The 27,160-nt window shown below is 33.2% G+C and overlaps 4 protein-coding genes across 5 annotated transcripts; 2 read left to right on the top strand and 2 right to left on the bottom strand.

Annotated features, from left to right (window-relative positions):
- Positions 1 to 1,357: 1,357 nt before the first annotated feature.
- On the top strand, positions 1,358 to 3,528 carry LOC105129941 (1-aminocyclopropane-1-carboxylate oxidase homolog 2-like). The gene is made up of 3 exons (XM_011032217.1): positions 1,358 to 2,051; positions 2,309 to 2,630; positions 2,914 to 3,528. The coding sequence occupies exons 1-3, from the start codon at positions 1,513 to 1,515 to the stop codon at positions 3,163 to 3,165; spliced, it is 1,113 nt and encodes a 370-aa protein (XP_011030519.1). The 5' UTR covers positions 1,358 to 1,512; the 3' UTR covers positions 3,166 to 3,528.
- A 4,787-nt stretch (positions 3,529 to 8,315) lies between these two features.
- Positions 8,316 to 10,340, top strand: LOC105129940 (CASP-like protein 5B3). 2 transcript variants are annotated; one of them, XM_011032216.1, is made up of 4 exons: positions 8,316 to 8,936; positions 9,765 to 9,897; positions 10,014 to 10,126; positions 10,204 to 10,340. In XM_011032216.1, the coding sequence occupies exons 1-4, from the start codon at positions 8,806 to 8,808 to the stop codon at positions 10,226 to 10,228; spliced, it is 402 nt and encodes a 133-aa protein (XP_011030518.1). In that variant the 5' UTR covers positions 8,316 to 8,805; the 3' UTR covers positions 10,229 to 10,340. The 2 variants fall into 2 exon arrangements, with proteins under 2 accessions (XP_011030518.1, XP_011030517.1); XM_011032215.1 differs by having other exon boundaries at positions 10,014 to 10,340.
- A 3,680-nt stretch (positions 10,341 to 14,020) lies between these two features.
- On the bottom strand, positions 14,021 to 16,776 carry LOC105129938 (transcription factor bHLH104-like). Its single transcript, XM_011032214.1, has 5 exons — positions 16,587 to 16,776; positions 16,168 to 16,254; positions 15,443 to 15,520; positions 14,989 to 15,151; positions 14,021 to 14,529 (listed from the first exon to the last, which is right to left on the bottom strand). The coding sequence occupies exons 1-5, from the start codon at positions 16,673 to 16,675 to the stop codon at positions 14,281 to 14,283; spliced, it is 666 nt and encodes a 221-aa protein (XP_011030516.1). The 5' UTR covers positions 16,676 to 16,776; the 3' UTR covers positions 14,021 to 14,280.
- Positions 16,777 to 22,419: 5,643 nt separating this feature from the next.
- Positions 22,420 to 24,117, bottom strand: LOC105129937 (RING-H2 finger protein ATL16-like). The gene has a single exon (XM_011032213.1). The coding sequence runs from the start codon at positions 23,634 to 23,636 to the stop codon at positions 22,569 to 22,571; it is 1,068 nt and encodes a 355-aa protein (XP_011030515.1). The 5' UTR covers positions 23,637 to 24,117; the 3' UTR covers positions 22,420 to 22,568.
- Positions 24,118 to 27,160: the final 3,043 nt, after the last annotated feature.

Here is a 27,160-nt window from a genome sequence, read left to right as displayed (position 1 = left end):
ATGCCCACACAAGACTTTTAAACGTGTCAGAAAAATCTACCCATACTATGAAGCAGTCTAATTCTAAAGCATAAAGAAAAATAAAACAAAGTGAGAGAAAAAATCCAAAAATAATTAGGAAAAGTAAAAAAAAAAATTTGTCCTAAACAACAACTACTCCTAGGTTTAATTTCCTAGAGATCCATCAATTTAATAGGCGACAAAATAATTCTCACAAGAAAAGTTATTCACAAAATTATCAAGAAAAACTTAAACTCGATTCAACTATAAAATCCAATCTAATTTATCGCAATTAATTAATTAATATGTTGGTTAGTTATATTTTGAGTCACGAAAAAAATTATTAACTTATCAAATTCTTTATCAAGCCATGAAAAAAATTCAACAAAAAACAAAAACAAATTCATTATCTGTTTTACAACAAGCAATACTAACTCCCTATGTACCAATAAAAGCAAGACATGTAAGCAAATCAACTCATCAAGTTCCCATTAAAATAGAATCCACACAGAAAAAATCACTTGCCATTCATTGGTTATTAGAAGCATCCCGAAAACGTCTTTCTTCAAGATTTCTTATACCCCTGCTTCTGTTTTTTAATGGACATTGGAGGCATAATTACCTGATTGTTTGCATTTCCAGCAAGTTATATTTTTTTTGGAATTTCCTTTAAATTTTTTCCTTTTGTATTTCTATTCCTAAGAGGGTTTATAATTGTTATAATGTTTTCTAATCTTCTTTTGTTCTTGTCCTTTGAATTAAGCAGAAGGAGCTTCTATTCTTTCATAGCCGCATTGAGCACATAAATATCCTATTATCTTCTTGTTTCCTTTTTCTCATATCTAATTTTATTTTTGAGTTTCATGTCAGTGTATAAGGCCAAGACTTCATTATTAATGTAGGTTATTATTTCTCCGTATTAACGTTAGAGTATCATCGGATATTGATTCATGATTTTGAGTACTCTTAATTAATATATAGTTCTTCGAACTTTCTCAGCAACCAATCTAGGTAATATTCCTTAAATAATTTTTTCTTTCCAAAGGGGTGATTGCAATACGTTATTGTGAATACTTTTGACAAAAAACATATCTTTTTACAATCTAAAATCATCCATTGTTGGACAGGTAAGGTTTGATAATATTTCAGAAGCTCTTTGTTGGAGTTGAACTGGTTCTCCTTTAAGATATTCTTGATTTTGAGTTCTCCTATTGTTGTTTTGTATCACAAGATGCAGGATTTAATTGACAATGATCCCTTGAGACCACCCAAGATAGATAACAGAGCGGGCCTGGGGACCTATTGTAAAGGCCCTAATAAGTTGGAGACTATAGGTTTGCTTTCCTTTTTCCTTTTTTTCGAAGAGCCGTGATCTTTTTCCCCAAACAAAACTAAACTCGCGGTGGCAAACTGAACAATTGCACCGACTTGCAAAAATCTTATCAAAATGGCTCCTGGCTCGTTTTAAGAAAGTCTAAATTGGCAATTTTCTTTATAATTAAATAATATAAAATGGTGGTCACCGCAGATTCAACCACCGGAGTTTCTGCAACCTACGACCGGTATCGAGAAATCAAATCTTTTGATGAATCAAAATGCGGTGTCAAAGGCCTCGTCGATGCTGGCATCACCAAGCTGCCGCGATTTTTCATCCGGTCTCCGGAGGATATTGCCGCGGATGACATAAATACCGGCGAATGGATCAATACCCAGTTCACCATTCCTGTCATAGACCTTAAAAACATGGACAGTCGAAGAGCTGAGGCGGTGGCCGGAGTCAAGCGGGCAGCAGAGGAGGTGGGTTTCTTCCAGGTGGTGAACCATGGTATGGAAAATAGGGTGTTGGAGGAGATGTTGGAGGCGGTGCGCGGGTTCCACGAGCAGCCAAGGGAGGTAAAGGAGGAGTACTATAGCAGAGAGATGATGAGGAAGGTGAAGTATGTTAGTAATTTTGATTTGTACAAGTCAAAGTATGCTAATTGGAGGGATACCCTGTTTTGTGTTATGGGACCTGACCCACTTGATCCACAAGAGTTGCCTCTGGTTGCCAGGTTATGTGATTTAAATCAGCATGTATTAAGTGGACTATAATTGTATGTCTTTTGATTATCTCTTTACCTTTTTATGCTGATAATTTGGATCCAATATTTCCGAATGCTGCAATTGAAAACATAGAGAGATTTCCTTTGGCATGGTATTCAAATCTTAAATCAACGTTTCCACTTGATTCAATGCAATACAAAATCGTTTAATCACATAAATGGACCGCATCAAAGTAAGTGATGTGTTTTTTATTTTGAATTTGCAGAGATATAATGATGGAGTACTCGAACAAAGTTTGCAAATTAGCAACAGTTTTGTTTGAGTTACTATCTGAGGCACTTGGACTCAAGTCTGACCACCTCAAAGAGATGGATTGTGTGAAAGGACATGCTCTCCTGAGTCACTATTATCCAGCATGTCCGGAGCCAGAGTTGGCTATGGGCACCACGAAGCACTCTGACCCTGATTTCCTCACCATCCTACTTCAAGACAATATCGGTGGACTCCAAATTTTTCATCAGAATCATTGGATAGATGTTCCTCCTGTTCATGGAGCTCTGGTAGTGAACATTGGAGATCTTTTACAGGCAAGCACTGGTTAAATTGAATTGCCACCCCTTCAACCCCCCTCTTATCTCAATCATGTATCAATCTGCAATTTAAGCTCAATAGATATGGTGAGATGGTTGTCATTTACAAGTTTCAACATATTTCAAATGGGACATGAGTGAAGCATCTATGCTAACATTTATTAAACCGAGCACTATGCATTTGACTGAGTTGAATCACCATGAGAGGTATGCATAGTAGTTATCAAGTTAGTGGTGTGTCATACTAAACTTATTTCAAAGGATTCTTGTGAAATTGCAGCTTATATCTAATGACAAGTTCAAAAGTGTAGAGCACAGGGTGGTGGCCAATCATATTGGCCCTAGAGTATCCGTGGCTTCCTTTTTCACTCCGCATCTTTATCCATCAACAAGACTGTATGGCCCAATCAAGGAATTGCTGTCAGAAGAAAATCCCCCCATTTACTGTGAAATCACTGTGAAAGACTTTATCGCCTATTATGATTCAAAAGGATTGGATGGGAATTCTGCACTTCCACACTTCAAGCTGTGATGGTAGCCACAGAAATACAAGAAGATTGGCAGCTCCTTTTATGGTTCTCACTGAATGTTCATTTACAGTGTCTTTAATATGAATGGAAAAGCTCCAAGAATACAAGTATGCTGTGAGCTTTTGTGTACTGTTTTAGCATCCTTTTCTGCATAGAGATCAATTCTGCGTTCTGGCAGAAGCCATATTTTTGGTTTGTCTCTTGTGGGAATTGGGATATGAGCAGGGGATGATGTATATTTTTCTAGAATATGGACTTCCCTTGTTGCATGCACTTGAACAGGGGATAAGTCATTTGTTTGACGTTCACAGAATATTTTAAAATACAATTAAGCCTCGAATGAGGTTAGATGTGCAAATATGACCGATGGAAAGATGTTTATGGTCCTCCAAAAAATATTGCAACCTGCTGTTAAAAATGCTCGTACCAAAGGTTTTGAAAGAGATATTTGCTGGGTTGTTTAAAATGTCATAAAACTCTGGAAGCATATCATTCACAGAGGATGTTTAAATTAGAGCTTTGTGGAGACTTTATAAGCTACTTGCAAGCTATCTTCGATCAAATGTGAGAGCTTCTTTCAAGTGTTTTATTTATGCTGGATCTATTTTACCTTTCAGAAGATGAAAGGGAGGAATTTGGGGGAACAATCTAGACTCTGTTTTACATACAGCAGGCAAATTTCAGGGGCTAGAAATCCTCTTCGAGCCTGGGAATTGGAGTTTTGTGTATGGTTGGGTGATTCATTTTCTTTGATTAATTAAGAGTTCTGCGTTTAGTATTGGAGACCCATCCTTGCACAACTCCAATTAACATCTCACTTTTTTTAACTATTGCAATTTACGACTGTTTTTCTAATTTTTATTGTAGAAAATACTAGCTAAAACCCTCTTAATTTGTTTCTGTAGAGATGAAGCTATGGAGTTAATTGATCAAATTGGATAAATTGGAGAGACACTCTTTGAATTGCTATCAGAAGCTCTTGGTCTCAAACAAGACCACCTAAAATCCATAGAATGTAACCAAGCGTGTCATGAACCAGAATTGGCTATGGGTGTAACCAAGCATACCGATAACACGCTCCTCACTATTCTCACAGAAGATCAAACCGGCGGTCTTCAAGTACTTCATGATAATCAAGGGGCTTATGTGATGAACCAGGACTGGCAATGGCTTATGAGATGATTTAAGAGCTTCTGGCAAAAGTTATAGTATCTTCGGGATATGGAGAATAAAGATAAAAAAAGGAAAGAGTATAATAACCTTGGTGTTTATAAAATTAACTATTTTAAAACTGATCATATACAAAAGCAAATGGAGGGATAATTAGATGTCAGGACGATGATAAATTATAGAACAACTTGATTAAGATATGTTAATCTAATCATCATTAAAAACATTCTGATAAGGCATTCCTCGTAAGTTAACATACCTTCACAGAGCAAGAAATTAATTCCATTCAATTTTTCAAAAGGTTGTGAAGCTTATCCCTTTCCATATTTCATCAAAGTCTACTTCCTATAGTTCGAAGCCTTCCATGTAATAGTTCCAGCAGTCATAACCATTTGCGTCTGTCAAATAGCAAAGAAAACCACTACAGAACAAAAGAAATCTTAATTAATCTTCTACCCTAGATTTGCTTTACAGATTATTTATTTAAATTTTATAAACCTTAAAATTATTAAAAATTTATATCATCGTTAAATTTAAAACTCGTAGGATTAGTCAAAATACGCGTAAGTTAATCAAAATATCTATATTAATCTAAAAAAATATCTTTATATTTCCAAATAAATAAAAAAAGAAATTTTAAAGGGTGTGTTTGGAACGTAGAGCTAATTATATTTCCAAAAATTTTGAATTTCTACTTAAAATAATTTTTTTTATGTTTCTTAAATTGTTTTGATATGCTAATATTAAAAATAATTTTTAAAAAATAAAATAATTTTATTTTAATATATTTTTAAATAAAAAATACTTTAAATCACTACTATTATTATACTACTAAATGGGCTAAATTCCGGTAAAAAGCTTTTAATTTCTTTTTTCCAAGGCATATTGACGATGATCGGAGACAGTTCTTTGTTTTTTTGCTGCAAATGAAGCTTACCTTTCTTCTTTTTTGATTGGAACATGAATGACCTCCTAAAACTAATGATTAACTTTGTACACTATGTTTCTACCACTTTAAATTATGGCACAGAAACCCTCCCTTCACCTGATTTGGGGGAAAAAAAAAATACAAACTAATTTGCTTCAAAGCCATAAAAGATTAAATGAACAAACATGAAGAAACACAGAAGCACTCGACAAAAACAATTTGGTTATTGATAGAGAAAATTAAAAACATAAAAGCAAACAAACACTCAGCACAAACCAAGCAAAACATATCTCCATCATATTATCTGTTGAACATTTAAACCCCCCCACCCCCACAAAAAAAAAAAAAAGTCTTAACCCGTCCAAATCATTAGTTGTCCTAACAACTTATTACAACAAATTTGTTGTAGGTCATAATAGAGAACAATAAAATTAAAGAAGGGGAAAGACAAATATCGAAAGTAATTGAGAAGATGAGGAATCATTCTCCATCACTTAGCAAAAACTCTCTAGCTTGGTCACTCAAAACACAAAAGAAAACTAAAATAACTATCTAAATTTCTCTACCCGTGAAGAGCAATTTATTAATTAATTAACCTTTCATCGGAGTCAAAGAAAAAAAAAAAAAAAACCATTCCATTTGAATCATTTCAGATTTTGACTAGAGTATACCAGACTAATTTTATAAAAGTTTTTAAATTCAATTCAAAACTTAAATTATTGATTTTGATCAGATTATACCAAATTAATTTTATCTTTTTATAAATAAAAAAATATTATTTTTATTAAAAAATATAAATAATCAACAGAATATAACTAAATTTTTAAATAGATTTTGCTAGCTCTATCAAGTAGTAAACTTGGATTTTTGATGAGTCATCTAAACTTTTTCCTTTTCTCATCTTTTTAAATTCAGCCTAGTCCTAGATTACCTATATAATAAGATAATATGCCAAACTAAATTTTAAAACTATACTTAAGATTTATTTTAATCTTTATTTTTTTTAAATTAATCCTACTAACATTTGGGGGTGGCGGAAAAAGAGGGTGCTATGTTGAATCAGTTGAAAATTGAGGTGTTTGGTAATTACCATCCTATGAAAGCTTCAGATCCACTTCTCTTACAGGACATGTTTATGAAAATGCAATCCAATCAACTAGATGCTTAAGAGTTTGTCTAGTAACGTAATTGTGGTTAATTTTAAAAATTTTTTATATCAAAATATATATTAATAATTTTTTTTATTTTTTAAAAATTATTTTTGATATCAAGATATCAAAATGATTTGAAAATTAGTATATCAAAATGATTTGAAACCACTAAAAAAATATTAATTTAAAATTAATAAAAAAAATAAAAAAAATTTAAATTTTTTTAAAAACATTTATAAAACACAAAAACAATAAAAACTAATTAATTAAGTAACTAAGAGATTAGCTGCACAGAAATTTAACTAATCGCATGTATTTGTGATACTCATCAACATCAATTAAAAAGAAAAAGGGAGATAACCAGTCGAAGAGTGAAAAAATGAGTCTGGATAAAAGAAAATGAGAGAGAAATACCTTTAATCATGCTAAAAGAAAGAATCACAAAGTATATATACTCTTGATTCTTTATTTAATTAAAATATTCTTGATTTTTTGCTAATTTGATAACTAAAATCCAGATTTTAGTACTTCTTCATTCCTCTTTTAGGAGTTTTAATACTTTTAATATTTATTTTTTGTTTAAAAGCTAATTATTACTATTTGTGTTAATTATTTATTAATTAACGACTAAAGCATGAATCTTAATACTTGTTTCTAGTTGTCGTTTTAACTTTCTTTTTCCACGTAAATCTAATTATTATTATTGTAATTCCTTTTCTATGATTAGCCAACATTACTTTTCCACATACCTTTTCTGTAATTTCCTGAATTTTTCCTTATTCTCTCTCAATATGTAAATTCTTTCCTTTTCTTTTTAATATATTTTGCATTTCTTTTCCATATAGGAATAATTATTACTAGTTGTTGTATTACTTATTTTAATTAGAAATAATCAAACTTTATAAAATTATTCGACTTTCAAGAATAAAAAAATTAATTTGATTCATTATATATTTGAATATGTTTATTTTTTAAATTATTCACTAAAAAATATTAATATATAATTAAATAGTACACTTGTGAGAGCTAGTAATTCTTATTATTTGCCTACTCATTGTTATTATTTTGTTTTTTTCTACTAACAAACATAATCTTTTTATTTGTTCAAGTCAGTATTAAGGAAAAACATACTTGATTAAGAGTGTGTTTGGTTTGGAGGTGTGGTGGCTTTTTGTTAAAGGTACAATACCTTTTAAGAACAAATCACATCTCTAAAAGCTATAAAAACATGTTTTTTTCTCCAAAAAAGCAAAAGTTATTTCATATTCAAACACCTTCTAAGAGATCATCCCTAAATTTTATTATTTCTACAAAAAATAAATAAATTATGTTTTGAAACTAAATTCTTATTTGGAAATTTTGAAAACACACGTACAAATTGGATGTAATTCTTTAATTATTATTATTTTTATTAATATAAATATTGAAATCAGCTTCCGTGTATCTAACTAACCTCGTAAATTTTAAAATTAATAATTATATAAATTTTTAATAATTATTATATTAATAATTATAGAATTTAAACTTAAAATCATAAGAAAGACAAAATTCTTGATTCCAATCTCTTATCAATTTTAACTTATTCAACTATTAATAATGTTTTTAATTATTATTAATAGTGGACATAGTTAAAACTGGTTACACAACTCTCCATAATTTGAAAATACAAAGTTAATAGTAAGGAAGAAATGAAACAAAAAACTAGGACCCTAAAACTCAAAATTATTTTGATTTTGAGTTTACATGGGATTCCTTTTTTAAAAAAAAATTCTAAGAGTTGCTATGTGAGTGTTTAAAGGATTATATTAACAAATATGAATGAAACGTGGACAGAAGAGTAGAATTGAGAATAAAATTGATGAATGAGATTAATAAATGATAACATTGACAACGATGATGGATGGTTGTTTTTGGTAGTTCATTCATAAAGAGAACCGGTTTTGACTGGTGTGAATTTAGCGCCGGTGTTGTTTGCTTATAACTTTCTATGATGATCATCGCGTGTGTGTGTACCTCAAGCCTCAAGCCTCCAATAGCTTTCTTCCGTATCTGTTCCCATTTTAATATTCTCTTTCGTCCCACTTGTTTCATGTCCTCTGCGATCAGTCCCATTCTCTCTCTGTCTCTCTCATTATTCCCTTTACAATATATTTGATTCTCTCACATACAATTCATTACTTGTCAATAGAGGATTCAATTTCAATTTCTGGGTATCACTTAATTTTCCTCAATTGTTTTCTTGATATCCTCTTCTCTATTTTAAAGTTTTAAAGGTCTTTGCTTTCTTGATGGTTTGAGGAGATGGGTTTTTTCGTTGACCCGTCAAGAGGTTAAAATTTTATTGAAATTCGTGGTGGTGGCGGTGGTGGCGAAAAGAAAAGGAGAGAGAAAACATGAGGGATTTTGCTGGGGCTCCAGGGACTTTGACTGGACTTGCTTTGAGGCTTTCGCAGTGTGTTTTCGCAGCTGGCTCCATTGCTGCCATGACCACCACCACTAACTTCTTCAATTCCACTTCTTTCTGGTATTATATTATTCGCTCTTTCCTGCCCTATTCATATACTATTCTCTAAATTTAATTTTGATCAGGTATTTGAGTTTTTTTCATTACATATAGGCTTTACTTAATTAGGATTGGAATTTACCATTTCAAAAATTGAAATATTTCTAGACAATAAATAATTACATTAGAAGAACTTGATGATGCAATCCATATGTTGTAAAAATTAACTTGATTCTCTTAATGATCTTTTTGTTGCTTATTGCCTGCAAGAAACTCATAACTGGATATCAAACTGGCATCGAGTTCACAGCTACTCTGTTATGAATGGCTTCTGCTGGAGAGATAACCTCTTTACTTGTTTACCATCAACAAAATGAATGAATTGAAAGCTCTATATAAGTAAAAAAGTCACAAAACTTCGTTTGAAAATTCCGTGCTGGTGATGTGCTTTCTCTATAGAATAGTTCACTAAATCTATCATTACCTCGGGAAATTGCTGAATCATTGAAACATGCCCAAGCTATATGATAATTTGCTTTCTTGTTACTGGTGCTGTCTTTCTATAACCTTGTCACCTGTTGATGCTATTTTTTAAGTTCCCCCAATAATTTGTCTCCAAGTATGTCCTACCTGTTGCTCAACCATATTTGGGCCAATCTGTTGTGGTAATAATGAGCCTTAAGCCATGTATTATCATTTCTTAACTCTGTTGACTGTATTAACAGCATCTTTTGAGAGGAAAACGGTTAAACAGTATATTATGTATTTTTGGTTTGATATACTGATCATCACAGTCGCAAAGTGCCTAAGTCATTGCCAATTACAAACGTTTTTTCCGTGTTCATGCAGCTACCTCATTGCTTCGATGGGTTTGCAAATCATCTGGAGCTTTGGACTAACACTATTGGATGCATATGCCTTGGTGAGAAAGAGGACCCTCCACAACACTGTCTTGCTCAGCCTTTTTGTCGTTGGAGACTGGGTTGTTCTCAACGGAACCTTTTAATTATTCTTGACTTATATCACTAAATCCAAACTAGCTCTGTCTTCCTATGATTGTCATTTGACAGTGCCAATTTTTTTATATTTTGTATACAGGTGACCGCAATATTGTCTCTTGCAGCCGCTTCAGCTTCAGCAGGCATCACAGTGCTGTACTTTCATGACTTGGGGAGTTGTGATTTTGTGAGGGAATGCCAGAAATACCAAATGTCAGTTGCCTTGGCCTTTTTTAGCTGGATAACAACTGCAATTTCATCTCTAATCATGCTTTGGCTATTCGCTGCAGGTTAGACAGTAGTGTATATTCATGACACTGAAAGCCATCTTGTCTCGTAGAAATTTTGATCTTCTTAACACTGTCAATACAAAAGAAAACAAGAAGAATAAAATAATGATTTTCAAAACTTATTGTGATTTGGTTTATCAAGTAAAATCGCCACGCTGTGCTGCTCAAAAGATTTTTGAGAGAGTCAGGGTGCCTGTTAAAGAAACGTCTTAATGACAACAAAGAACTTGCTCCCCGTCTGTCTGCTCTCTCCTTCTCTATGACTTGGACTCCTGGCCTGGTTTACCTTTGAACAAAAAAATAAATAAATCTAACAGAGAAAATTTAAATCACCAAATCCCAACAAACTCCTTTTCATTTTTATAACTATCTGGTTGGAATCATGGGCAAGTGATTTTTGCCTTAAAACATGTGCTGCTGCATGGTTTTGTTATTCATAACTGGGAAAACTCCATAATGTGTTATATATATAAAATACAAGAAGAAAACATATGGAATACAATTTCTTATTAAATAATCATAGAGCCAGGAAATGCCGATTTCGACGTCGGAACACTAAGCAGCTAAACTCTTTCCAATGTGCAAGACAAGACAACTAGGCAAGACACTGGTTTAATATTTATGCAGAGATGGGAACCCATTCCAGCTTACTCCTTAGTCATTATCACTAAACAGATTATTCCCAAAATTATCAGAATGGGGACACAAATAAATCGCTATCTCTAAAAGTTAGTGGTGTTGAGTGGCATAACAAGGACAGCTGCGTTGTGCCATACATGGATGGCATACTTTTTTATCATAATATAAATATCATGCTAACTCATGCACGTATAAATAAAATAAATTTTCACTTGAGGTGGTGTTCTAGTGCTTATGGGAGGAACTTGTTTTTTTACTCTAATACTCGGGTTTGATTTTTTGTATATATTTGTTATTCTTGTAGTGTTTTACCTATCTATTAGACTTATAAAGTGTTCAGTGGATCTGAAAATTAGTTGTACTGTGCGTAAACTGACCTGAACTCCTCGAATTACTAAAAAATACAATAAATTTTGCAAGAAAAATACAATCTTTCCATTTAAAAGCACAACAGGTAAGAAATAAATATGAAATTTTGTTCAACTTGAAATTTATATGTATTTATGCTATTTTACACTTAATTTTTTTAATTGTTTAGTTAATAAAACTCTAATATTTTATCAATTCAATTCAAAAATTTAAATTTTTAAATGTATTTTAATATATAATTTATATTATTCTTATACATATCCATTTTTTAACACCCCCACTTCAATTAAGTTTATGAGAATATAGACGGTTAATGGAGCTGGGGGTTTATAGAAACTCTGGTATTTCCTTGCAAACCCTCACTCCCTACCCTTCCTCATATCAAAATATTTGCCAAACAAAGTTTGGAGGTTGAGCCCCACCTTTCCCCGTCAAACCCCTCAAAACAAATATAGTTTTAGCGCAAGACCACACCCCTCGATGTGTGCTGAAGCCACCCTTCTAGTTTTTCTATCTTCACAAATTCGTTCCCCATCTCCTCCTCTAGATAGAAGTTCCGATTCCGAAACAGGTTGAGGGAAGTTCATGTTAATTTATTAACGCTCCATCTTCTTTTAATAATCAAACACAACCGAAGAGAACAAGGAGATTTTTTTCAAAATAGATTGCATTGGCATGCGCTTATTGGAATCAGAAATCATACGACTACTAAAAACTGTTGGATTTATCTTATTATCTGTAAAAGTAAAACAGTGATCAGAACTGTCCTGCAAATTGAGCATGCCAGTTGCTTGCCTTGTCTTTTTCACTTACTCAACACTCAGTTTTGATGGGCCTGTTCATTTGTACTCTACTCAGAAGGAGAAAGGCCCTCGAACTGTTCAGAACTGTTTCGGTTGCAAGTCTACCTCACCAAAAGCATATCTTACTGATCAAGAAAATCAGGAAACAAGGATGATACACATGATCAGCGGGGAAAAAAAATCAAATTATCTTGAAATTTGAGAAACAGTGGCCAGCCTAACGTTTGACAAATGATGGCCATGCATGGTTGACACGCAATAACAGGTTACCAAAACCACTTTGCTTTTTTCTCACATTTAATGCTTGTGTTTCAGATATATGGCACCAACTATTTTCCCATAAATGTATAGGTTTTTGTCTAGTTTTCACTCCGTTTCGTCATTCTACTCAAGGGAGCACTCTTGATTCTTTTCTTGGTATGCTAATTTCCAACCTCTTCACCTCTTTGCAACTTCGTCTTCATAACATTCTTATCTTCGAAACCCTCGTGGGATAGCACTTGGATTGGGACTTTGATTTCCTTGGCTGGGGTAGCGACCATGACATTATATAGGGGTCTTGTCATGAAACATCCATGGCATCCTCTAATCCATATTCAGTACATATTTTCCTCTGAACGAATATGGGATGTTTTATCTTGATATGTAGCTCATTTTCCTTAAAATATAGGCTTTGACTTTGAAAAGGAATCCTGCACAACTTTCGCTGACCACATGGATGAGCTTTGTGGGGGCTGCACAATCGGCCGTCTTCGCTGTGATTGTCCAACATAAGAGAGCTGCTTGGACAATCGGATTTGATATCGGACTTCTGGTCTATTGTCCATGTTGTATGTGCCAAGTACATCAGAGATGGTCAACAGTGGTTACTTGGAATATTCCTAACAGGGTTCTTATTGTGGGTCATATACGGCAGGGAATAGTGGTCTATGGCTCAATAATCTTCGTTGAACAGGTGCACGGAAGAAAAAGGATCAGTTTTCGTGACCATGTTCAGTCCCCTTTCTACAATTTTGGGTCCTACGAGTTCCTAAGATGTAGTACATTATTTCTCATAAACCTAACCAGTACATGATGACTAACGTAGTCTGAAGTTCCAGGTCTTAAAAATAAAATAGGCTAAGGAAAGCAGATTTAAATGAAGTACCGAATCGTATTTTGTGACTGAAAAGCTGACCTAAATGTTTGTGTGGCTTGAACAGCTTACTGGGGGCTGTTGTCGTCATCATTGGCTTGTATTTGCTGTTACGGGGCAAAGAGGAAGATCAACAAGTTCACAGAAAAGAACAAGAACAATCTTAGTTGGCTTATGATGATCAAAAGGAACTCGGGATACAGATAGACAGGTAGTTCAACTGTAAGTCAAGCATCGCCAAGCTGAATTTATTCTCCAAATTATTCCTCTTGTGCAACGACCGATGTGGTGCAAAGCCCCTTTCATATCAGACAGTGTTGTGGTATAAAGATAGATGCTTCAAGTGGAGGAACATGCTGGGAAAAAAAAAATTGACCGCTCAGAAATTTCATACATTCTTAAGATTTAAACGCAATGCAAATTGAAAAAGGAATGTTACAGTGTACGTGCTCTGTATGGACCTCTCCTTCAGATATAACAGAGGATCTGATAATAATATTGATAATATTCCCATGTTAAGATATGCTTAGCTTCTAGATGTGCATAGCCTCTTCCCCCGCCTTTATGGGAAAAAAATCAACTTCGATAATGGGCCTCAAAGAGTCGAGATCACAGCCCCACATTAATTCCCAAGCATAACAACAGAATCGTCTATGAAAGTTCCAAACTATAAAATAAATCAGTGTGCAAGTCGAGCTCCGAAAAGAAAGCTCTCAATACCAATTCATTAATAGAAAGGCCTGTACAAGAAAATAGTAATAATAAAGTGCACTAAATAACAAACCACTGTTATCTTCCATGATGATCATTTTCAAACATGTCAAATGCATCTCGAATTTTTAAGGGAGGAGCAATTTATGAAATCAAGATCTGGGACTCGCAGGAAAGCTACTGAAATGTTACTGGAAAAATCCAAATGCTAACACACAATATCAGAGAGTAGAGATAAAATGATTTACTCGAGAAAATACTTGCAATCTAGCTGCCTTCGAAGCAATCCCCAGCACCAAACTTGCCAATAATTGAATTGTCAAAATCAGGTAAAGTGCAAAGCAAGTTATATTTACATTTTAAGAAAATTCTAGAAAACAGCATCTGAAAGTTATCAGGATTTTGATGAATAAAAAAGAATCATGCAGCAGGTGGCCTGAGCTCATGATCACGTGATGTATCACAAGTGGCTGGGGGTAAATAATGCCACATTGGCATCAGACCATAACCGGGAAAGACTGGTATCTTGTTGGCTGCAGCATGATAGGTTGCTGGATAGGCTGGCATGAACCCAGAAGTGGTAAGAGCCAAAGTTTTCAACTGTTGCTCCATCTTTTCTTTATCTGCCTTAAGCATCAGTTTTTCTTCACGGAGTTCAGTCTTTTCAGCCTGTTGCAGGAGCAGAAAATTAGAAAACCCATTCTCAGAAAGCCGGTAGGAAAATAAATTTCAGGTGTAATTTGAAGAAGATTCAAATGCATCAATCACCTTAAATATAAATTCAACTTAAAAACCAAGAATATAGGGACCAGACATTAAGAATAAACAACTATAGTTAGTGGATGCCTCTTTTGGAAAGCTCTTCCTTTGTTAATAGATATATAATGGTTAGTTATAGAGATAACATGGAAGCAGGAAATAAACATATCTCAATTACTAGGAATTAAAAGAATCAAGGAGGAAATTCAACAAATAATACTGGGAATTAATAATCTAAAAGTCTCAGATCCTTCAGATTTGTGAACTATATTAGGATATTCGAATAAAGGGATCATATTCCCATGCAGCGCAGAAACTGCAGAAAGAAATAACAGTTGTTGTAGTTAAATGCGTGTTGGAAATGACTACCTTCAGACTTTTGATTTCTTCCAGAAGTTTTTCATTAGTTTCTTTGAGCTCCTGAGCCTCGTTTTTTAGCTGGTTCAGAACTCTAATAGCATCATCTAGTATGGCAGGTTTGTCAGTTTTGGCTGGTCTTCCAGGTTCCAAAACAGAGCTCAAATCTTGAAACCTGCAATCATGAGGAAAATCTATTCTTCAAAATATTACTTGCTATTATTATCTTCATTCTACATAAGCTAGAAGAATTGTTGTGAAAACTCTGATGATATACATCAGTAGTATCCAATTCAACAAATTAGAAAAATAAGATTCATCTTTCTTCTTCTAATTCAAATTTAAATATTCTGATACTGTGCTAGTTTCAAATTTAGTTGCATTTTCTAATATAGTATCTTAAGATGCCAAATTCATAACTAGCTAAATTCAAAGCATAGATATATATTTGATTGAAGATGCATACCTGTCATTCAATCTCTCCCTCCGCAACTTCTCATGGCAAGCTTTGGTCCCTGCTCCGCTACATGAATCACTTCGTCCCCTATATAACATTGGCATAATTGAAGCTTTAGAAAAAGAGTGCACACACACGGGAGGAAAAGCATTAAGTAAAGCTAGGTGAACGCATTGTAATCACAACACTACAGGCCTCAAAAGTTTAAGAAGAAAAGGTTTGAGCAACTACAGATTGACAAAAGCAAAAGTAAACCAGTGCCACGCATCTTATTTTTTACCCTTTTCAAATCTCAAAGCCTGAATCAGTTAGAAGCCAATTTTTAAAAAGATTTTTGCTGTAGATAATTAAGTTACAAGGCATATTGGATTTTACAAAAAGGGGATCATCATAGACACGAAAACAGTCTATTTACATTATTGAAATAGTTCAAGGAACTCCCACAATGATATCAATGCTGCAGTGCAAGAAGAAAAAAAGAAGAAGCGCCAACTGTGTTCATTTCATTAGCTGAACTTGTCTAGCTACAACAGTTGCTTGTATGACACATAAAAGGAGTATCTATTCAAGATGAGTTTGTTAAGCATAAATCAGATAATAGTGCAAACACATAAAGATGCTCTATGAACGATTCAAAAGCATTGCATTCATTTTCAAAGTTTTCAGCTTCGACAAACAGAACAATACCAAGTATGTTTGAAAATTCAAATTCAAAAAAGCGAGAAAAATAATACCTCTTCCGCAAGCATTCTTTGACTTGTGTAACAACACCAACACTAGATGAAAAATCAATATCCACAACACCACCACTGCTGCAAATACTGTAATAATAATAATAAAACCCAATAAAGTATCATCAGACGGCAGCTAATCATAAAATTCAAGATACTACAGATCTATTTTCTACACAATTTTATAACTTAACTGCAAAATTCAAACGAAATTATTAACTTCTTAGCACTGCCAAAATCCCTATGAGATTTATTCACATGATAAGAATAAGAACCACAGATACCTTTCTCTTTCTTTTTTTTCTAATATAAAATGCAAGCCCCAATCGGTTCTAATGATGATAAAGAAAAATCAATTATATAGAAAACAAAATTAAAAAAAAAAGAGTAAAAAATGAAGAAAATTAATGGGAGAAAAATACCTGTTAGTGAGAGAATCAGCGGGGCCCAATAAAATATCCAGATAATCCAAGTAACTATCGTCCCCCTCAATCTGATCTATTGCTTCCATCTTTCTCTCTTTTAATTTTTTATTGGATTTTGGATTTGACGATCAAAGAGGAGGAGGAGAAGAAGAAGGGAGAAATTGTGAGTTTGTTTTATGTAGAAAGAAAAAAATTGTACTCCTAGTTTATTAGAATTTGAGTTAAATGACATCGGCGACCTATGGTTAGTGATAGCCCACTAGATCTGTTCCACGTGGAAGGATCATCAGTCATTTTGCGCGCCGCCGCGTCCTTTTTTGGACCACGGGAAAAATCTAATTAATTCATGTCTAAAAAATAAAAGTTAATAACCCTTCTTCGCACGCTATTTCTTTTTTCATTTTTCACTTTCATAATAAATAAAAATATATTTTTATTCATTTTTTAAAATAATTTTTATTTAAAAATATATGAAAATATTTTTTTATTTTTAAAAATTTATTTTTAACATTAACAAATTAAAAAAATCTAAAATTATATAAAAAAAATAATTTTATTTAAAAAATTAAATACAAAAACAAACCCAATTTAAAATCATCAGAATGGTGATGGTAAGATAGCACCTTTGGGCTTTCACAGATATCTCATTTGATTAAAGCCCATTTCATAGCCAGCCATTCCTTTTACAGGTTAGCACTAATTATCTTCCACCCGCCAGAAACAGAACAGACTAGCGAGAATACTTGACGGAAAATACAAGCAAGCATCCATGGCGTTCAAAAGAATGATGCATATATTCATCATCTACTACTGTGTCTAGTCACCCTCTATCAGTTCATGATTCAATCGTGAGAGGCCCCTACAAGATACGAGGAGCAGCTTCTCATCTATTCATCCATGGATGGGTGAAACTCATCCTATGGAGCTACTACTGAAATCCCCATTTGAAACTGGCATGAAAAATGGAATCATGGCATGAAGCTGCTGAGTTTTCAAATCATACACTCCCCCCTTTGTCATTTATAAGAAAAGGAAAAGGAAATCACAGCTTAATGAATCGAAACTCCATTTCTAACAGGACTGATTTCAGCATTGTAAAGTCAATGAACAGCAGCAGAGTGGAAAAAGCAAGAAGAAGACAGAAATGAAAACCAATTGTGGATATTGAGGTATGAAATTATTGAAATGAGAAATACTTAAACTTATGTAAATATTTTATATGAAAAAATTATATATATTTATTAAAAGACTCGTGTAATGGTTATGATTGTCTAAGTAATTTTTAAATTTAAAATAATTAAGTTGTTTTATATAAAAAGATATTATACTTTCATTATATTATATATTGCTTTAATCAAGAATAATAATTAGATAAATATTAGATATAATATGAAAAAAAAAAAAAACTGAGATTCTTAAAGTCGATGCCTGCTGGCTCTAAAATGGTAACATCAGGGTGCGCAAATATTCAAGTTACCAGCACAAGTTCTTATGAAAAAAAGAAAAGAAAAGAAGAAAAAAAACGTCAAAGCTGGCAAACTCAAGAGCACCCAGATGCTTGCTGCTAAATAAGATATGAAGATTTTTTGTCTTTTTGATCTTATGAGCAATCATTTACGTTGATCTATTGTAATTTATGTGTTGGTTATTGGGCTATATCTAGTCCGCTCATGGATAAGTCTGATCCAATTTATTAGAAAAATTACTAAAAAAAATAACTATCTTCTTTATTAATATATAAAAGGACATAACTCATATGGAACATAAGTTTTTTATTATTAAAAAAATATAGTTTTTTTTTTCTCTTTTTCTATCTTGATTTTCTGTATTGACTTGATAAGATTTATGAAGATGTTCGTATTATGAAACATCACTTTAATTCTAGTAATTAAAGTAGCATTAAAATAATTGATTCAAGAATAAAAAAACAACTTCTTATAACTAATTTTCCTTTCCAATCTATATTATGTGAATGGTTTAGCATTTTCATAATTAATCTACCTAGGAAATCATACCATTAGTCTTGTTGCTAAGGTTTTAAGTTGACCGATATACAATTTTCCCCTTCTTCAGCCACTACCAAACTATTTGAAAAGACCCTAATTAGTAAATATAAGCTCAGTCGTATCAACAAATGAAACTTAAATAATTTTAAAAAATAATATAAATTATATTTAATTATTTAAATTATTATATTGAAATAGTTTTTTAAAATGATTTCAAAGTCTTGAAAATTAAGTGACGAGGAGTTTAAATTTTACAATTTTTATTTATTTAATAAAAATTAAATATAAAATAATATAATTTTATACAAGTTTTAAGTTTAAAAAATTGTTATTTAAAAGAAATATTAAAATAATATAAATTTTATTTTAAAATTTTATTTAATAATTTAAATTATTAAATTAAAATAATTATTTAACCCACTTCTCATTCGACAGTAGCTACCTGTTTCTTCTTTGAAAAGCAAAATCGGGAAGATAACAGCAGCAAGTCCAGAGAGAGACAGAGAGCGTAACAAACAGATAGTCTAGGAAATTGATGGTACAAATAATCCACAAACCAACAAGCAATGCATAACAAAATACGTAAGCCCCTCAATTGTAAAAGACAAAATCCAAATTTATAAGCTATTAATTATGACCCCATCCTTTTACCACCTAAGCTTCAATAGGGGCTGAAAATATATGAAGCCTTGTGAAAATAACATGACAAAAAAGCCAAGAAACTGCTCACACGCATAAAAATTCCGTAGAATTATTTCTCTCTCTCTTCCAATCCAAACAAGTTCACGCAAAACGAATTGAACATGATACGGAACTGAACGAGGGTTGCATCAATTAAACTGAGCATAAAAAGTACTTTGAATCCTAACTAATGGATCAACTTTTTTTCTTTTCCTTGATTCTTCCCTTCTAAATAAATGAACAAAATTTAAAGTGATAAACTATCATCTACGAGATCAACCCCCACGAAGATGTCTTTATGACTCAACCCCCAGGCTTCATTCATCAACATTATCCTCACCACGTCAAGGTACAAAAATCTCTCTATGGTCTTCATTAGGCACCTAGAGCATGATTTTTTTGGTTGACTGATGAGCTGCAGGTCATTGACTTTATCAATAGTCAGGCCGATCACTTTTTGTATATTTATCTCCAAGGCTTCTCTGTATATTTATTACCAAGACTCAACACTTATTTATCTTCTTATTTATATTGATAATATAATTCTAGTTGGGGCTGACATGCAAGCTATTAATCATGTCATTACCTTGTTATAGAATAAGTTTGCAATGAAAGACATTGGTGACTTGACATTTTTTTTAGGGATTGAAACAATTAAAAATGCAAATGGCTTGCATTTATCCCAATGTTGTTATGTTCTGGATCTCCTTACCCGCAGCTATGTGGACAAAGCGAAACCATGCTTGATTCCCATATCAACCTCTCAATCATTAATAAAGTATGATGGCATACTTTTTAATGATCCTCATCTGTATTGCAATATAGTTGGCGTGCTACAATACCTCTCATTCACAAGGTCTGATGTTGCATTTACAGTTTATAAGGTTAGCAAATATATGCAAAATTCGCTTGAACCACATTGGACAACTATAAAATATATTTTGCAATATTTAAAAAGCATAATCTCTCATGCGTTGTTAATTCAACCAAGTACTGTTGTAAAACTTCATTCCTTCAGCAATGTAGATTGGACATTTGAACTTGATGATGGATGATCAGTTAGTGCCTTTTATTTTTATCTCGTCAAAATTTTTATTTCATAGGGATGCAAACAATAAAAAACTATAGCTTAAGCTTATATAGGAACCGCTAGATCCTTACCTGTGATCTAACAGTTCTTCACTTACTAATATCATTGGTATACATTAAAAGTCAATAATCCTTACCTGTGATCTAACAGTTCTTCACTCACTAATATCATTAATATATATTAAAAGTTAATAATCCTTCCATGTGATCTTAATTTACAAGAAACACATTTAACAGTAAAATGAAGCAAAAATAGTGGTCAAAAGGTTGAAGTCATAATACATTGGTTTAACAAGATAAAATTTAGATTTTGGACAAATTAATCAATTTTAGATTAGGACAATTAATGCTTCAATAACCTAGCTTAAGGCACTATTTCAAGTAAGCAAACTACCTTGCCAATAGCATTCAGAAAGCTTAGAATCCTTAATTTCTGTGAATTTAGGAGGACAATGATTGATATAATTTACTAACTGATAGAAAACTTCTCATATTGCAAGTTAGTGGTTTTGTATCAGATCTGAGATGGCACTTCTAATGTCAGAAGTGGAAATGAAAAAGGATGGTAATAATTAGCATTCTAAAATTTCTCTTGAATTATAAGTTAGTCCTATTAATTTAATAAATTGGATTAATTAATTCTTATTCTTTTAAAAATATATATCCAGTCCTACATTTTGAGTAATGAGGGGTTGTTTAACAATTTTTTTAAAAATATTTAAATATATTTAAAATAAAATATTTTAAAAAACAATTATTACTAACTTTATATTTATTCTATGATATTTGAAGCCAATGGAAAAGGTAGGCTCTTTAGGTATGATTTGGGCTCTAAATCATTCTTGGATTTCAATCCCTGTATTGAAAATGATCCTTGTAAATTTTAGTTGTAGAACTGAGCCAGATTTCTGGGCCTCCTCCTATCCAGGTGGATTTGATTCTCTTCTCATGGACTTTTCTCTTCTTCCAAACCAGTCTGCAACGGAAAACAAGAAAAATCGGATTCGGTTCAAACATTCAGAAAAGGCCATTAAGTAAGATGCGCTTTCTGAGGCCATTAAGTAAGATGCGCTCAGCCAGACCGGGATTTTGGAGAAGAACATGATAATACTAGGACATGCATTTTCGAATTTATACTTGGAAGTTTTATTCTTATTAGGAGATAGTTATTTGATTAGATCTTGCAGCTAGATGATGTTAAAAGGGAGGAACAAGTCTATAAGTCTAGTATGATTTGTAAGACTATCTAAATTCATCTTGATAAATTCGGAATATATGAATGCATGAGCTGCTCTTCCAGAAAACATCTAGAAATATGCTGAACAAAGACTAGGGTCCGTACACTTATGCATTCAAATGTTCAACTAACCTCTCAACATTTTTTTTTAAAAATCAATTCACCTCTATACTTGTTTAACGTTATTGGAAACATAAACGTTAATGGATGGAAGTAGGTGCTGTTGAGGAACAGCAAGAACAATGACCAAACACTGTTCCTCCCGCCTCCGCCAGCATTAGAATTATAATAAATGACTCAAGAAGAGGGTGACTATTGGCATAATTATCTCAATTGAAGAGGACTCTTCTCTTCCTCCTAAATCAGTGGAAGGGGACCTTAATTTTGCAATTATACAATCCCTCTTTACTTGTTCTTTAGTGATTCTTTCCCTCCACCAACAATAAGAGTCCGAGTCCGACCCCTCTATGACTATCTCAATTGAAGAAAACCCTCTCTAGCGAACTCCTAAATCAATGCAAGGGACCTCCCACCTCTCCCTTGCTTTTTGTAGGTTCCTTTTCATTTAAAATTATCGTGTGAGCTCTCCCTCGACTTCAGACAATCCATATTGCTACTATTCTCAGCTCAGATACTGTAATGTGAATCCCGTTCCAATGCTTAAGCCAGGACCAGTAGCTCATATTCAAGCATGAAAAGCAACAACAACAAAAAAAAAAAAAAACTTTTATATTTGTCAATTATACCTCTATATTTATCATGGCTGTTAAGCCCTTTACTAAAACTGGCCAGAGGCTATGGCACGAACCCAAGAGTCGAATAAAATGAAAAATCGATATTTCAATTAAATACTTTTATGTCACAAATCCTATGCCCTTTAACATGTCTAAATCTAATTAAAATCCCTATAACCTTATAATGAAAAACAAAATACAAGGAAAATAATCAATGGAAAATATTTTGGCTTTACGGCTCCAAATAAACAGGTAAGACTGAGCTTCTGGATCCTCTACCATGACCAAAAGAAAAGAAAGCTCTTCTGGCTCTACCACTACAACCTTCAACAGAGCTGACCTCAGTAAATTGCCTGCTCTGCTGCACTATCTCTTGAATTGACAAATAGAGCTGCCGATCTGCGGACGAGTCCATTGAAAAGGACCTCCTGATGGGTTGAATCAATCCGAATTGATCATCTTTGCCTCTTGTATCAATACATTCATCTCCCATGCTGGTAACCTTGCTAAGATTCCTTGCTTTCTTGTGGCCATCTCCCTGCTCTATCTTCCTGGGCGAAGGACTAATTGAGCGCGCTGATAACTCTCCTGAATTCAATCTTTCCTGTGCTGCAAGCAATGTTTGATCTGTAGAGTTGTGATTACTCAACTCAATGACAACATAATCTTCATCTCCACCCATGACTCTTTCACTGTAAGGATTTGCATCATGGGGTGTAGAGCTTGGAGCAATATTATGATCAATTGGGAATCTTGTGGTGCTCGAAATGCTTGTTCTACAGAGTGGGCAATTAGCATTGCTTTGAAGCCAAACATCAATGCAGTCAATATGAAAAACATGGCTACAATTTGGTATCCTTCTTAGTTTCTCAGCTTCTTGAAACTCGTTCAAGCAAACTGCACATTCACCGAAGCTTCTTTCTCCAAAGTTTCTAACGTTGTTGCCTTCTTTCTTGAACTTGAAAACTGGGATTGACCTTATCACTGACTCGTCAAGTCCACGAGACTCTATAGCAGAAGGAGAGTAGGCCATCAAAGGGTCTTCGTGATTTCTATTTCTTGATAGGGAGAATCGCCTTAGAAGATCGATGCGGTGCCAATTCAGACAGCATTTAATGACAAAGATGTAGTAGCTAACTAGCAATAAAGCTGTTGCCAAAATTCCTATTATGGCAATGGCAATAATTGGGAAACTTGTATCTGAAGATTGAGTACGAGGTCCAAATATTGATGAGCCACCAACTGGACCTGTCATTGGTGGAAGAGACTGAGAACCGTAGCCTTTTCTTACAAGATCCATGAAATGGATTTGCTAAGCAGAAATGGCAAACCGACTGGCTCGTTTAGATCTTGAATACAATGCACAGAAACATGCAAATCAGTTATCGTATAAGAACAAGAATGAACCGACCTTAATTTATGAACTCGAAACCCAACGAAAACTCAAACCAAGGAAAGCTAAGAGAGAAAGCCAGCTTGTTACTATTGAGAAAGAAAGATCTGAAAAGGGACATTAATATGTGTGGGTCTCAGGAAAGATGCAGGTACGTGGAGAAGAGAGACAAGGGAGAGAAAATCAAGATGGTATAAATGAGGGGAGGCGCTTATGCGGGCATGGAAGCCTTGAAACTCAGAGAAATTTTGCCTGAAATTACTGAACTAAAATTTTATATCAAGACAGAAGGTCTGAGCTAAGCATACGTAGTTGGTTTATTTCTCTCTGGTTCCCATGGGGGAGAGTCTCGATTATTGCACTATTGGTTTTTAGTAACCACAATGTATGGACCGTGGGGGGCTAATTAATAAATCTAATATTATAGTATAAGTTGAGAGTGGACATTTCATAGGCTGGGCGGCTGCCCACCATATAAAGATAGACTCTACATGCTCGTCCAATTAAAACTGGCAAGGGACCCCCAACTGATAACACCATTGGCACATTGTTTTCTTGTGATGAGACTCATGCCCATAGCTGATATGAAGTCTCAACTTGCAGCTGAAATTGAATATACACCGCACCATTGGGACACATCTGAATCTGTTCAACATAGTACCTGATTGAAAGTACTGATGATTATTTTTTAAAATATATTTTATTTAAAAATTTATTAAAATAATATTTTTAATATTAAAATATTTAAAAATATTACTTTAAAATAAAAAATAAAAAATTTCAAAACATTTTAAAAATATTTTTAAAATACAAAAATAAACAAAACACTTATTTTAAACTCGTAGAAAATCATTATTAATTTCTCTCACAGTTGCCCAGTTATTTTGCAGCTCAAACTCTACTGTAATAATGGGGTGTTCATTATAATTTTTTTTAAAAAATTGTTTTTAACATTAACATGTAAATATTAAAACTAATTTAAAAATATTAAAAAAATAATTTAAAATAAAATATAAAATTTCATAAAAGTGGGGTTACACCACTGCCCCGAAGGGCCTTGAAGAGAGCTGAAAAAGAAGAAGAAAGAAACTATCCTTGTTTTAATCTTTTTTTTATCAACTGATTTCATTTTATTTATTTATTTATTCTTGTCGTCAACCGAGTGAAAGTTAATCCTTTCAAGATTTAGGAGACAATTTAACACGAATCATAAAATGGCACGATGACATCGATTTAGGGAGCTGTTACGAGTGATTAATACTGTTGACGAGTCGTTGATTCACTGTAGATTAATTATTTATCGTCAGTGGTGCAATTGATTAATTCCTATTCTAAAAACTCTTCAGTCTTCACTGTATTGTCCACTAGGAACAAGATTATTTGTTTCAGTTTTTCTTTTGATAGAATTCTCATCATGCCTATCTTGATGAGCTAACATGTGAACTTGGTTAATTATATCAACTCAAAATCTAATCACACCTACTCTATTTAAATGAATGAGCCAATAAACGAGAAACTCAGTTCATGAGCTTCCTCCCGTTCCTTTTGATTATTTTCTCTTTCTTTTTTGAAGGGTAATTATTCAAAGAGATTTGACTTTTCATCCCTTCTCGATCATCTTAAAGCAAAAGGTGCCAGAAGCCCACATGCAAGCCACCACCATGAACACTATTGTTTACCTTCCATTGACTACTGCAAGACACAAACGCGGATTACACGTATATCTTATATTGCATTTACTCCATTGGGTCCCAAACAATACCTTTTAGATTGTTCCCTCCGCTCTAATCGAATCCGAGGGGATCATATAATTTTCAAACGGGTCCCAAGGAAAAGCCTTTTGTCAACAAATTGTTTGAGAGGGCCGCTATCACTAGCAGCTAGGAAACTGGAGAAGTCAAATCGTTGTGTGCAAGAAACCCTGTGGTATAGAACGCCAATAAAAGCAGGACCGACACTTCAATGCTTGCGTGTGAAAAAAAACGGTCTCCATTTTCAAAAAGTGTGAATTCTATAGTCAAAGTTTGTAGCCCCTGCCGAAGAAATCTCGACTGCCTTGCGTTCACATCGCTGTCACTCCGAACGTTTCTACAGACAACCGAACGATGAAAGTCTCATGTATGCTTAAGAGAAGAATGTTTCCCTTGGTAGCCAGGCAGGTATGATTACACTAGACGGTGGGTGGGGTGGATAAGACCTTGCGCAAATACGAGTCTTGACGTGTTTTCTTTCTTGTTCACTTATAGGCATCGATCTTCATGGAGCTGCTTGTATAACGAAAGTTTAAATTCGTGTCTAAAGTACTGGTTAGCTTCCCATTAAGAAAGTTAAGATTAAATTAAAACCGAGCCAAATCTTTTGGTTCATGCAGCTTATATATCCATCTTAATTTATTATATGAATTGATGAATCTCTCTTTGTTGTGACAGTGGAAGAGCGTTCAGCACTGCGTAATTTGTGTTTTTGGTTGAGATTGAGACTATATTTTATAATTTGTTAAAATTGATATTCATTAAGCATTACAAGTAGATTTTGCAACAATAATGTTCTTTTTTCATATTTGCTATGATGGGGTAATTTTATCAGCATGTCAGAGAGCCATTTGCACACCATCTGTTTAAAATAAAAATAATTTATAAATTTTAAGATCATTAAAAACTTATACAATTATTAATTTTAAAATTTATAAAATTAATCAGGTTAATATAAACTATTTTAAATATTTATATTAATAAAAAAAAAGCTCTTTCCCATCATTTTTAAACTAATTCCATCCACCGTGTCCAAGGTATAGAAGCCGAAAAACCTTGGCCTGCAAGCGTGTTGCTTGCAATTCACAACAAGAGTGCTTGTTTTGGCGTGTTTTTTAAAATATTTAAATTTTTTTATATAATTTTGGATTGTGTTGATGTATAAACAATAAAAATAGATTTTAAAAAATTATTTTTAATTTAAAAACTCTGAAAAACAACTATTTTCACAACAAAAATAGATTTAAAAAATTATTTTTAATATATTTTTAATTAAAAAACTCTGAAAAACAACTATTTTCACAATCTCCAATATTACCCGATACACATAGAAAAATTAAATTAAAATAGGCCTGGCTATTGTAATATATTAAAAATATAAAGAAACAAATCAATACTAAGAACGAAAACGTAACATGACAGTAGGCAGCAACTGACAAATTTACTTCCCTTGGAGGAGCTGTTTTAGATTGAAGAAACAAAACGAGAAATAACCACATTAAAAAAATTCCTGGTTTTTCCAACGTGAGGTTCTCCCAATTTGTCAGGTTTTTTTCCTTTCCTTTTCTTTTCTCCTGAATAGAGATACGGAGTTACATGTGTCAGTGGACTTTTCATGTGCTCTGTTCTTCTCCTAAAATTGACCACCACTGCACTCGTTCACTTGTGACTTGAAAATGG

The sequence above is a fragment of the Populus euphratica genome, unplaced genomic scaffold (genome assembly GCF_000495115.2).
Source record: "Populus euphratica unplaced genomic scaffold, PopEup_1.0 scaffold17.1, whole genome shotgun sequence".
NCBI lineage: Eukaryota > Viridiplantae > Streptophyta > Magnoliopsida > Malpighiales > Salicaceae > Populus > Populus euphratica.
The sequence above is the reverse complement of the archived record's forward strand: the minus strand, read 5'-3'. Positions and strand labels throughout refer to the sequence as shown.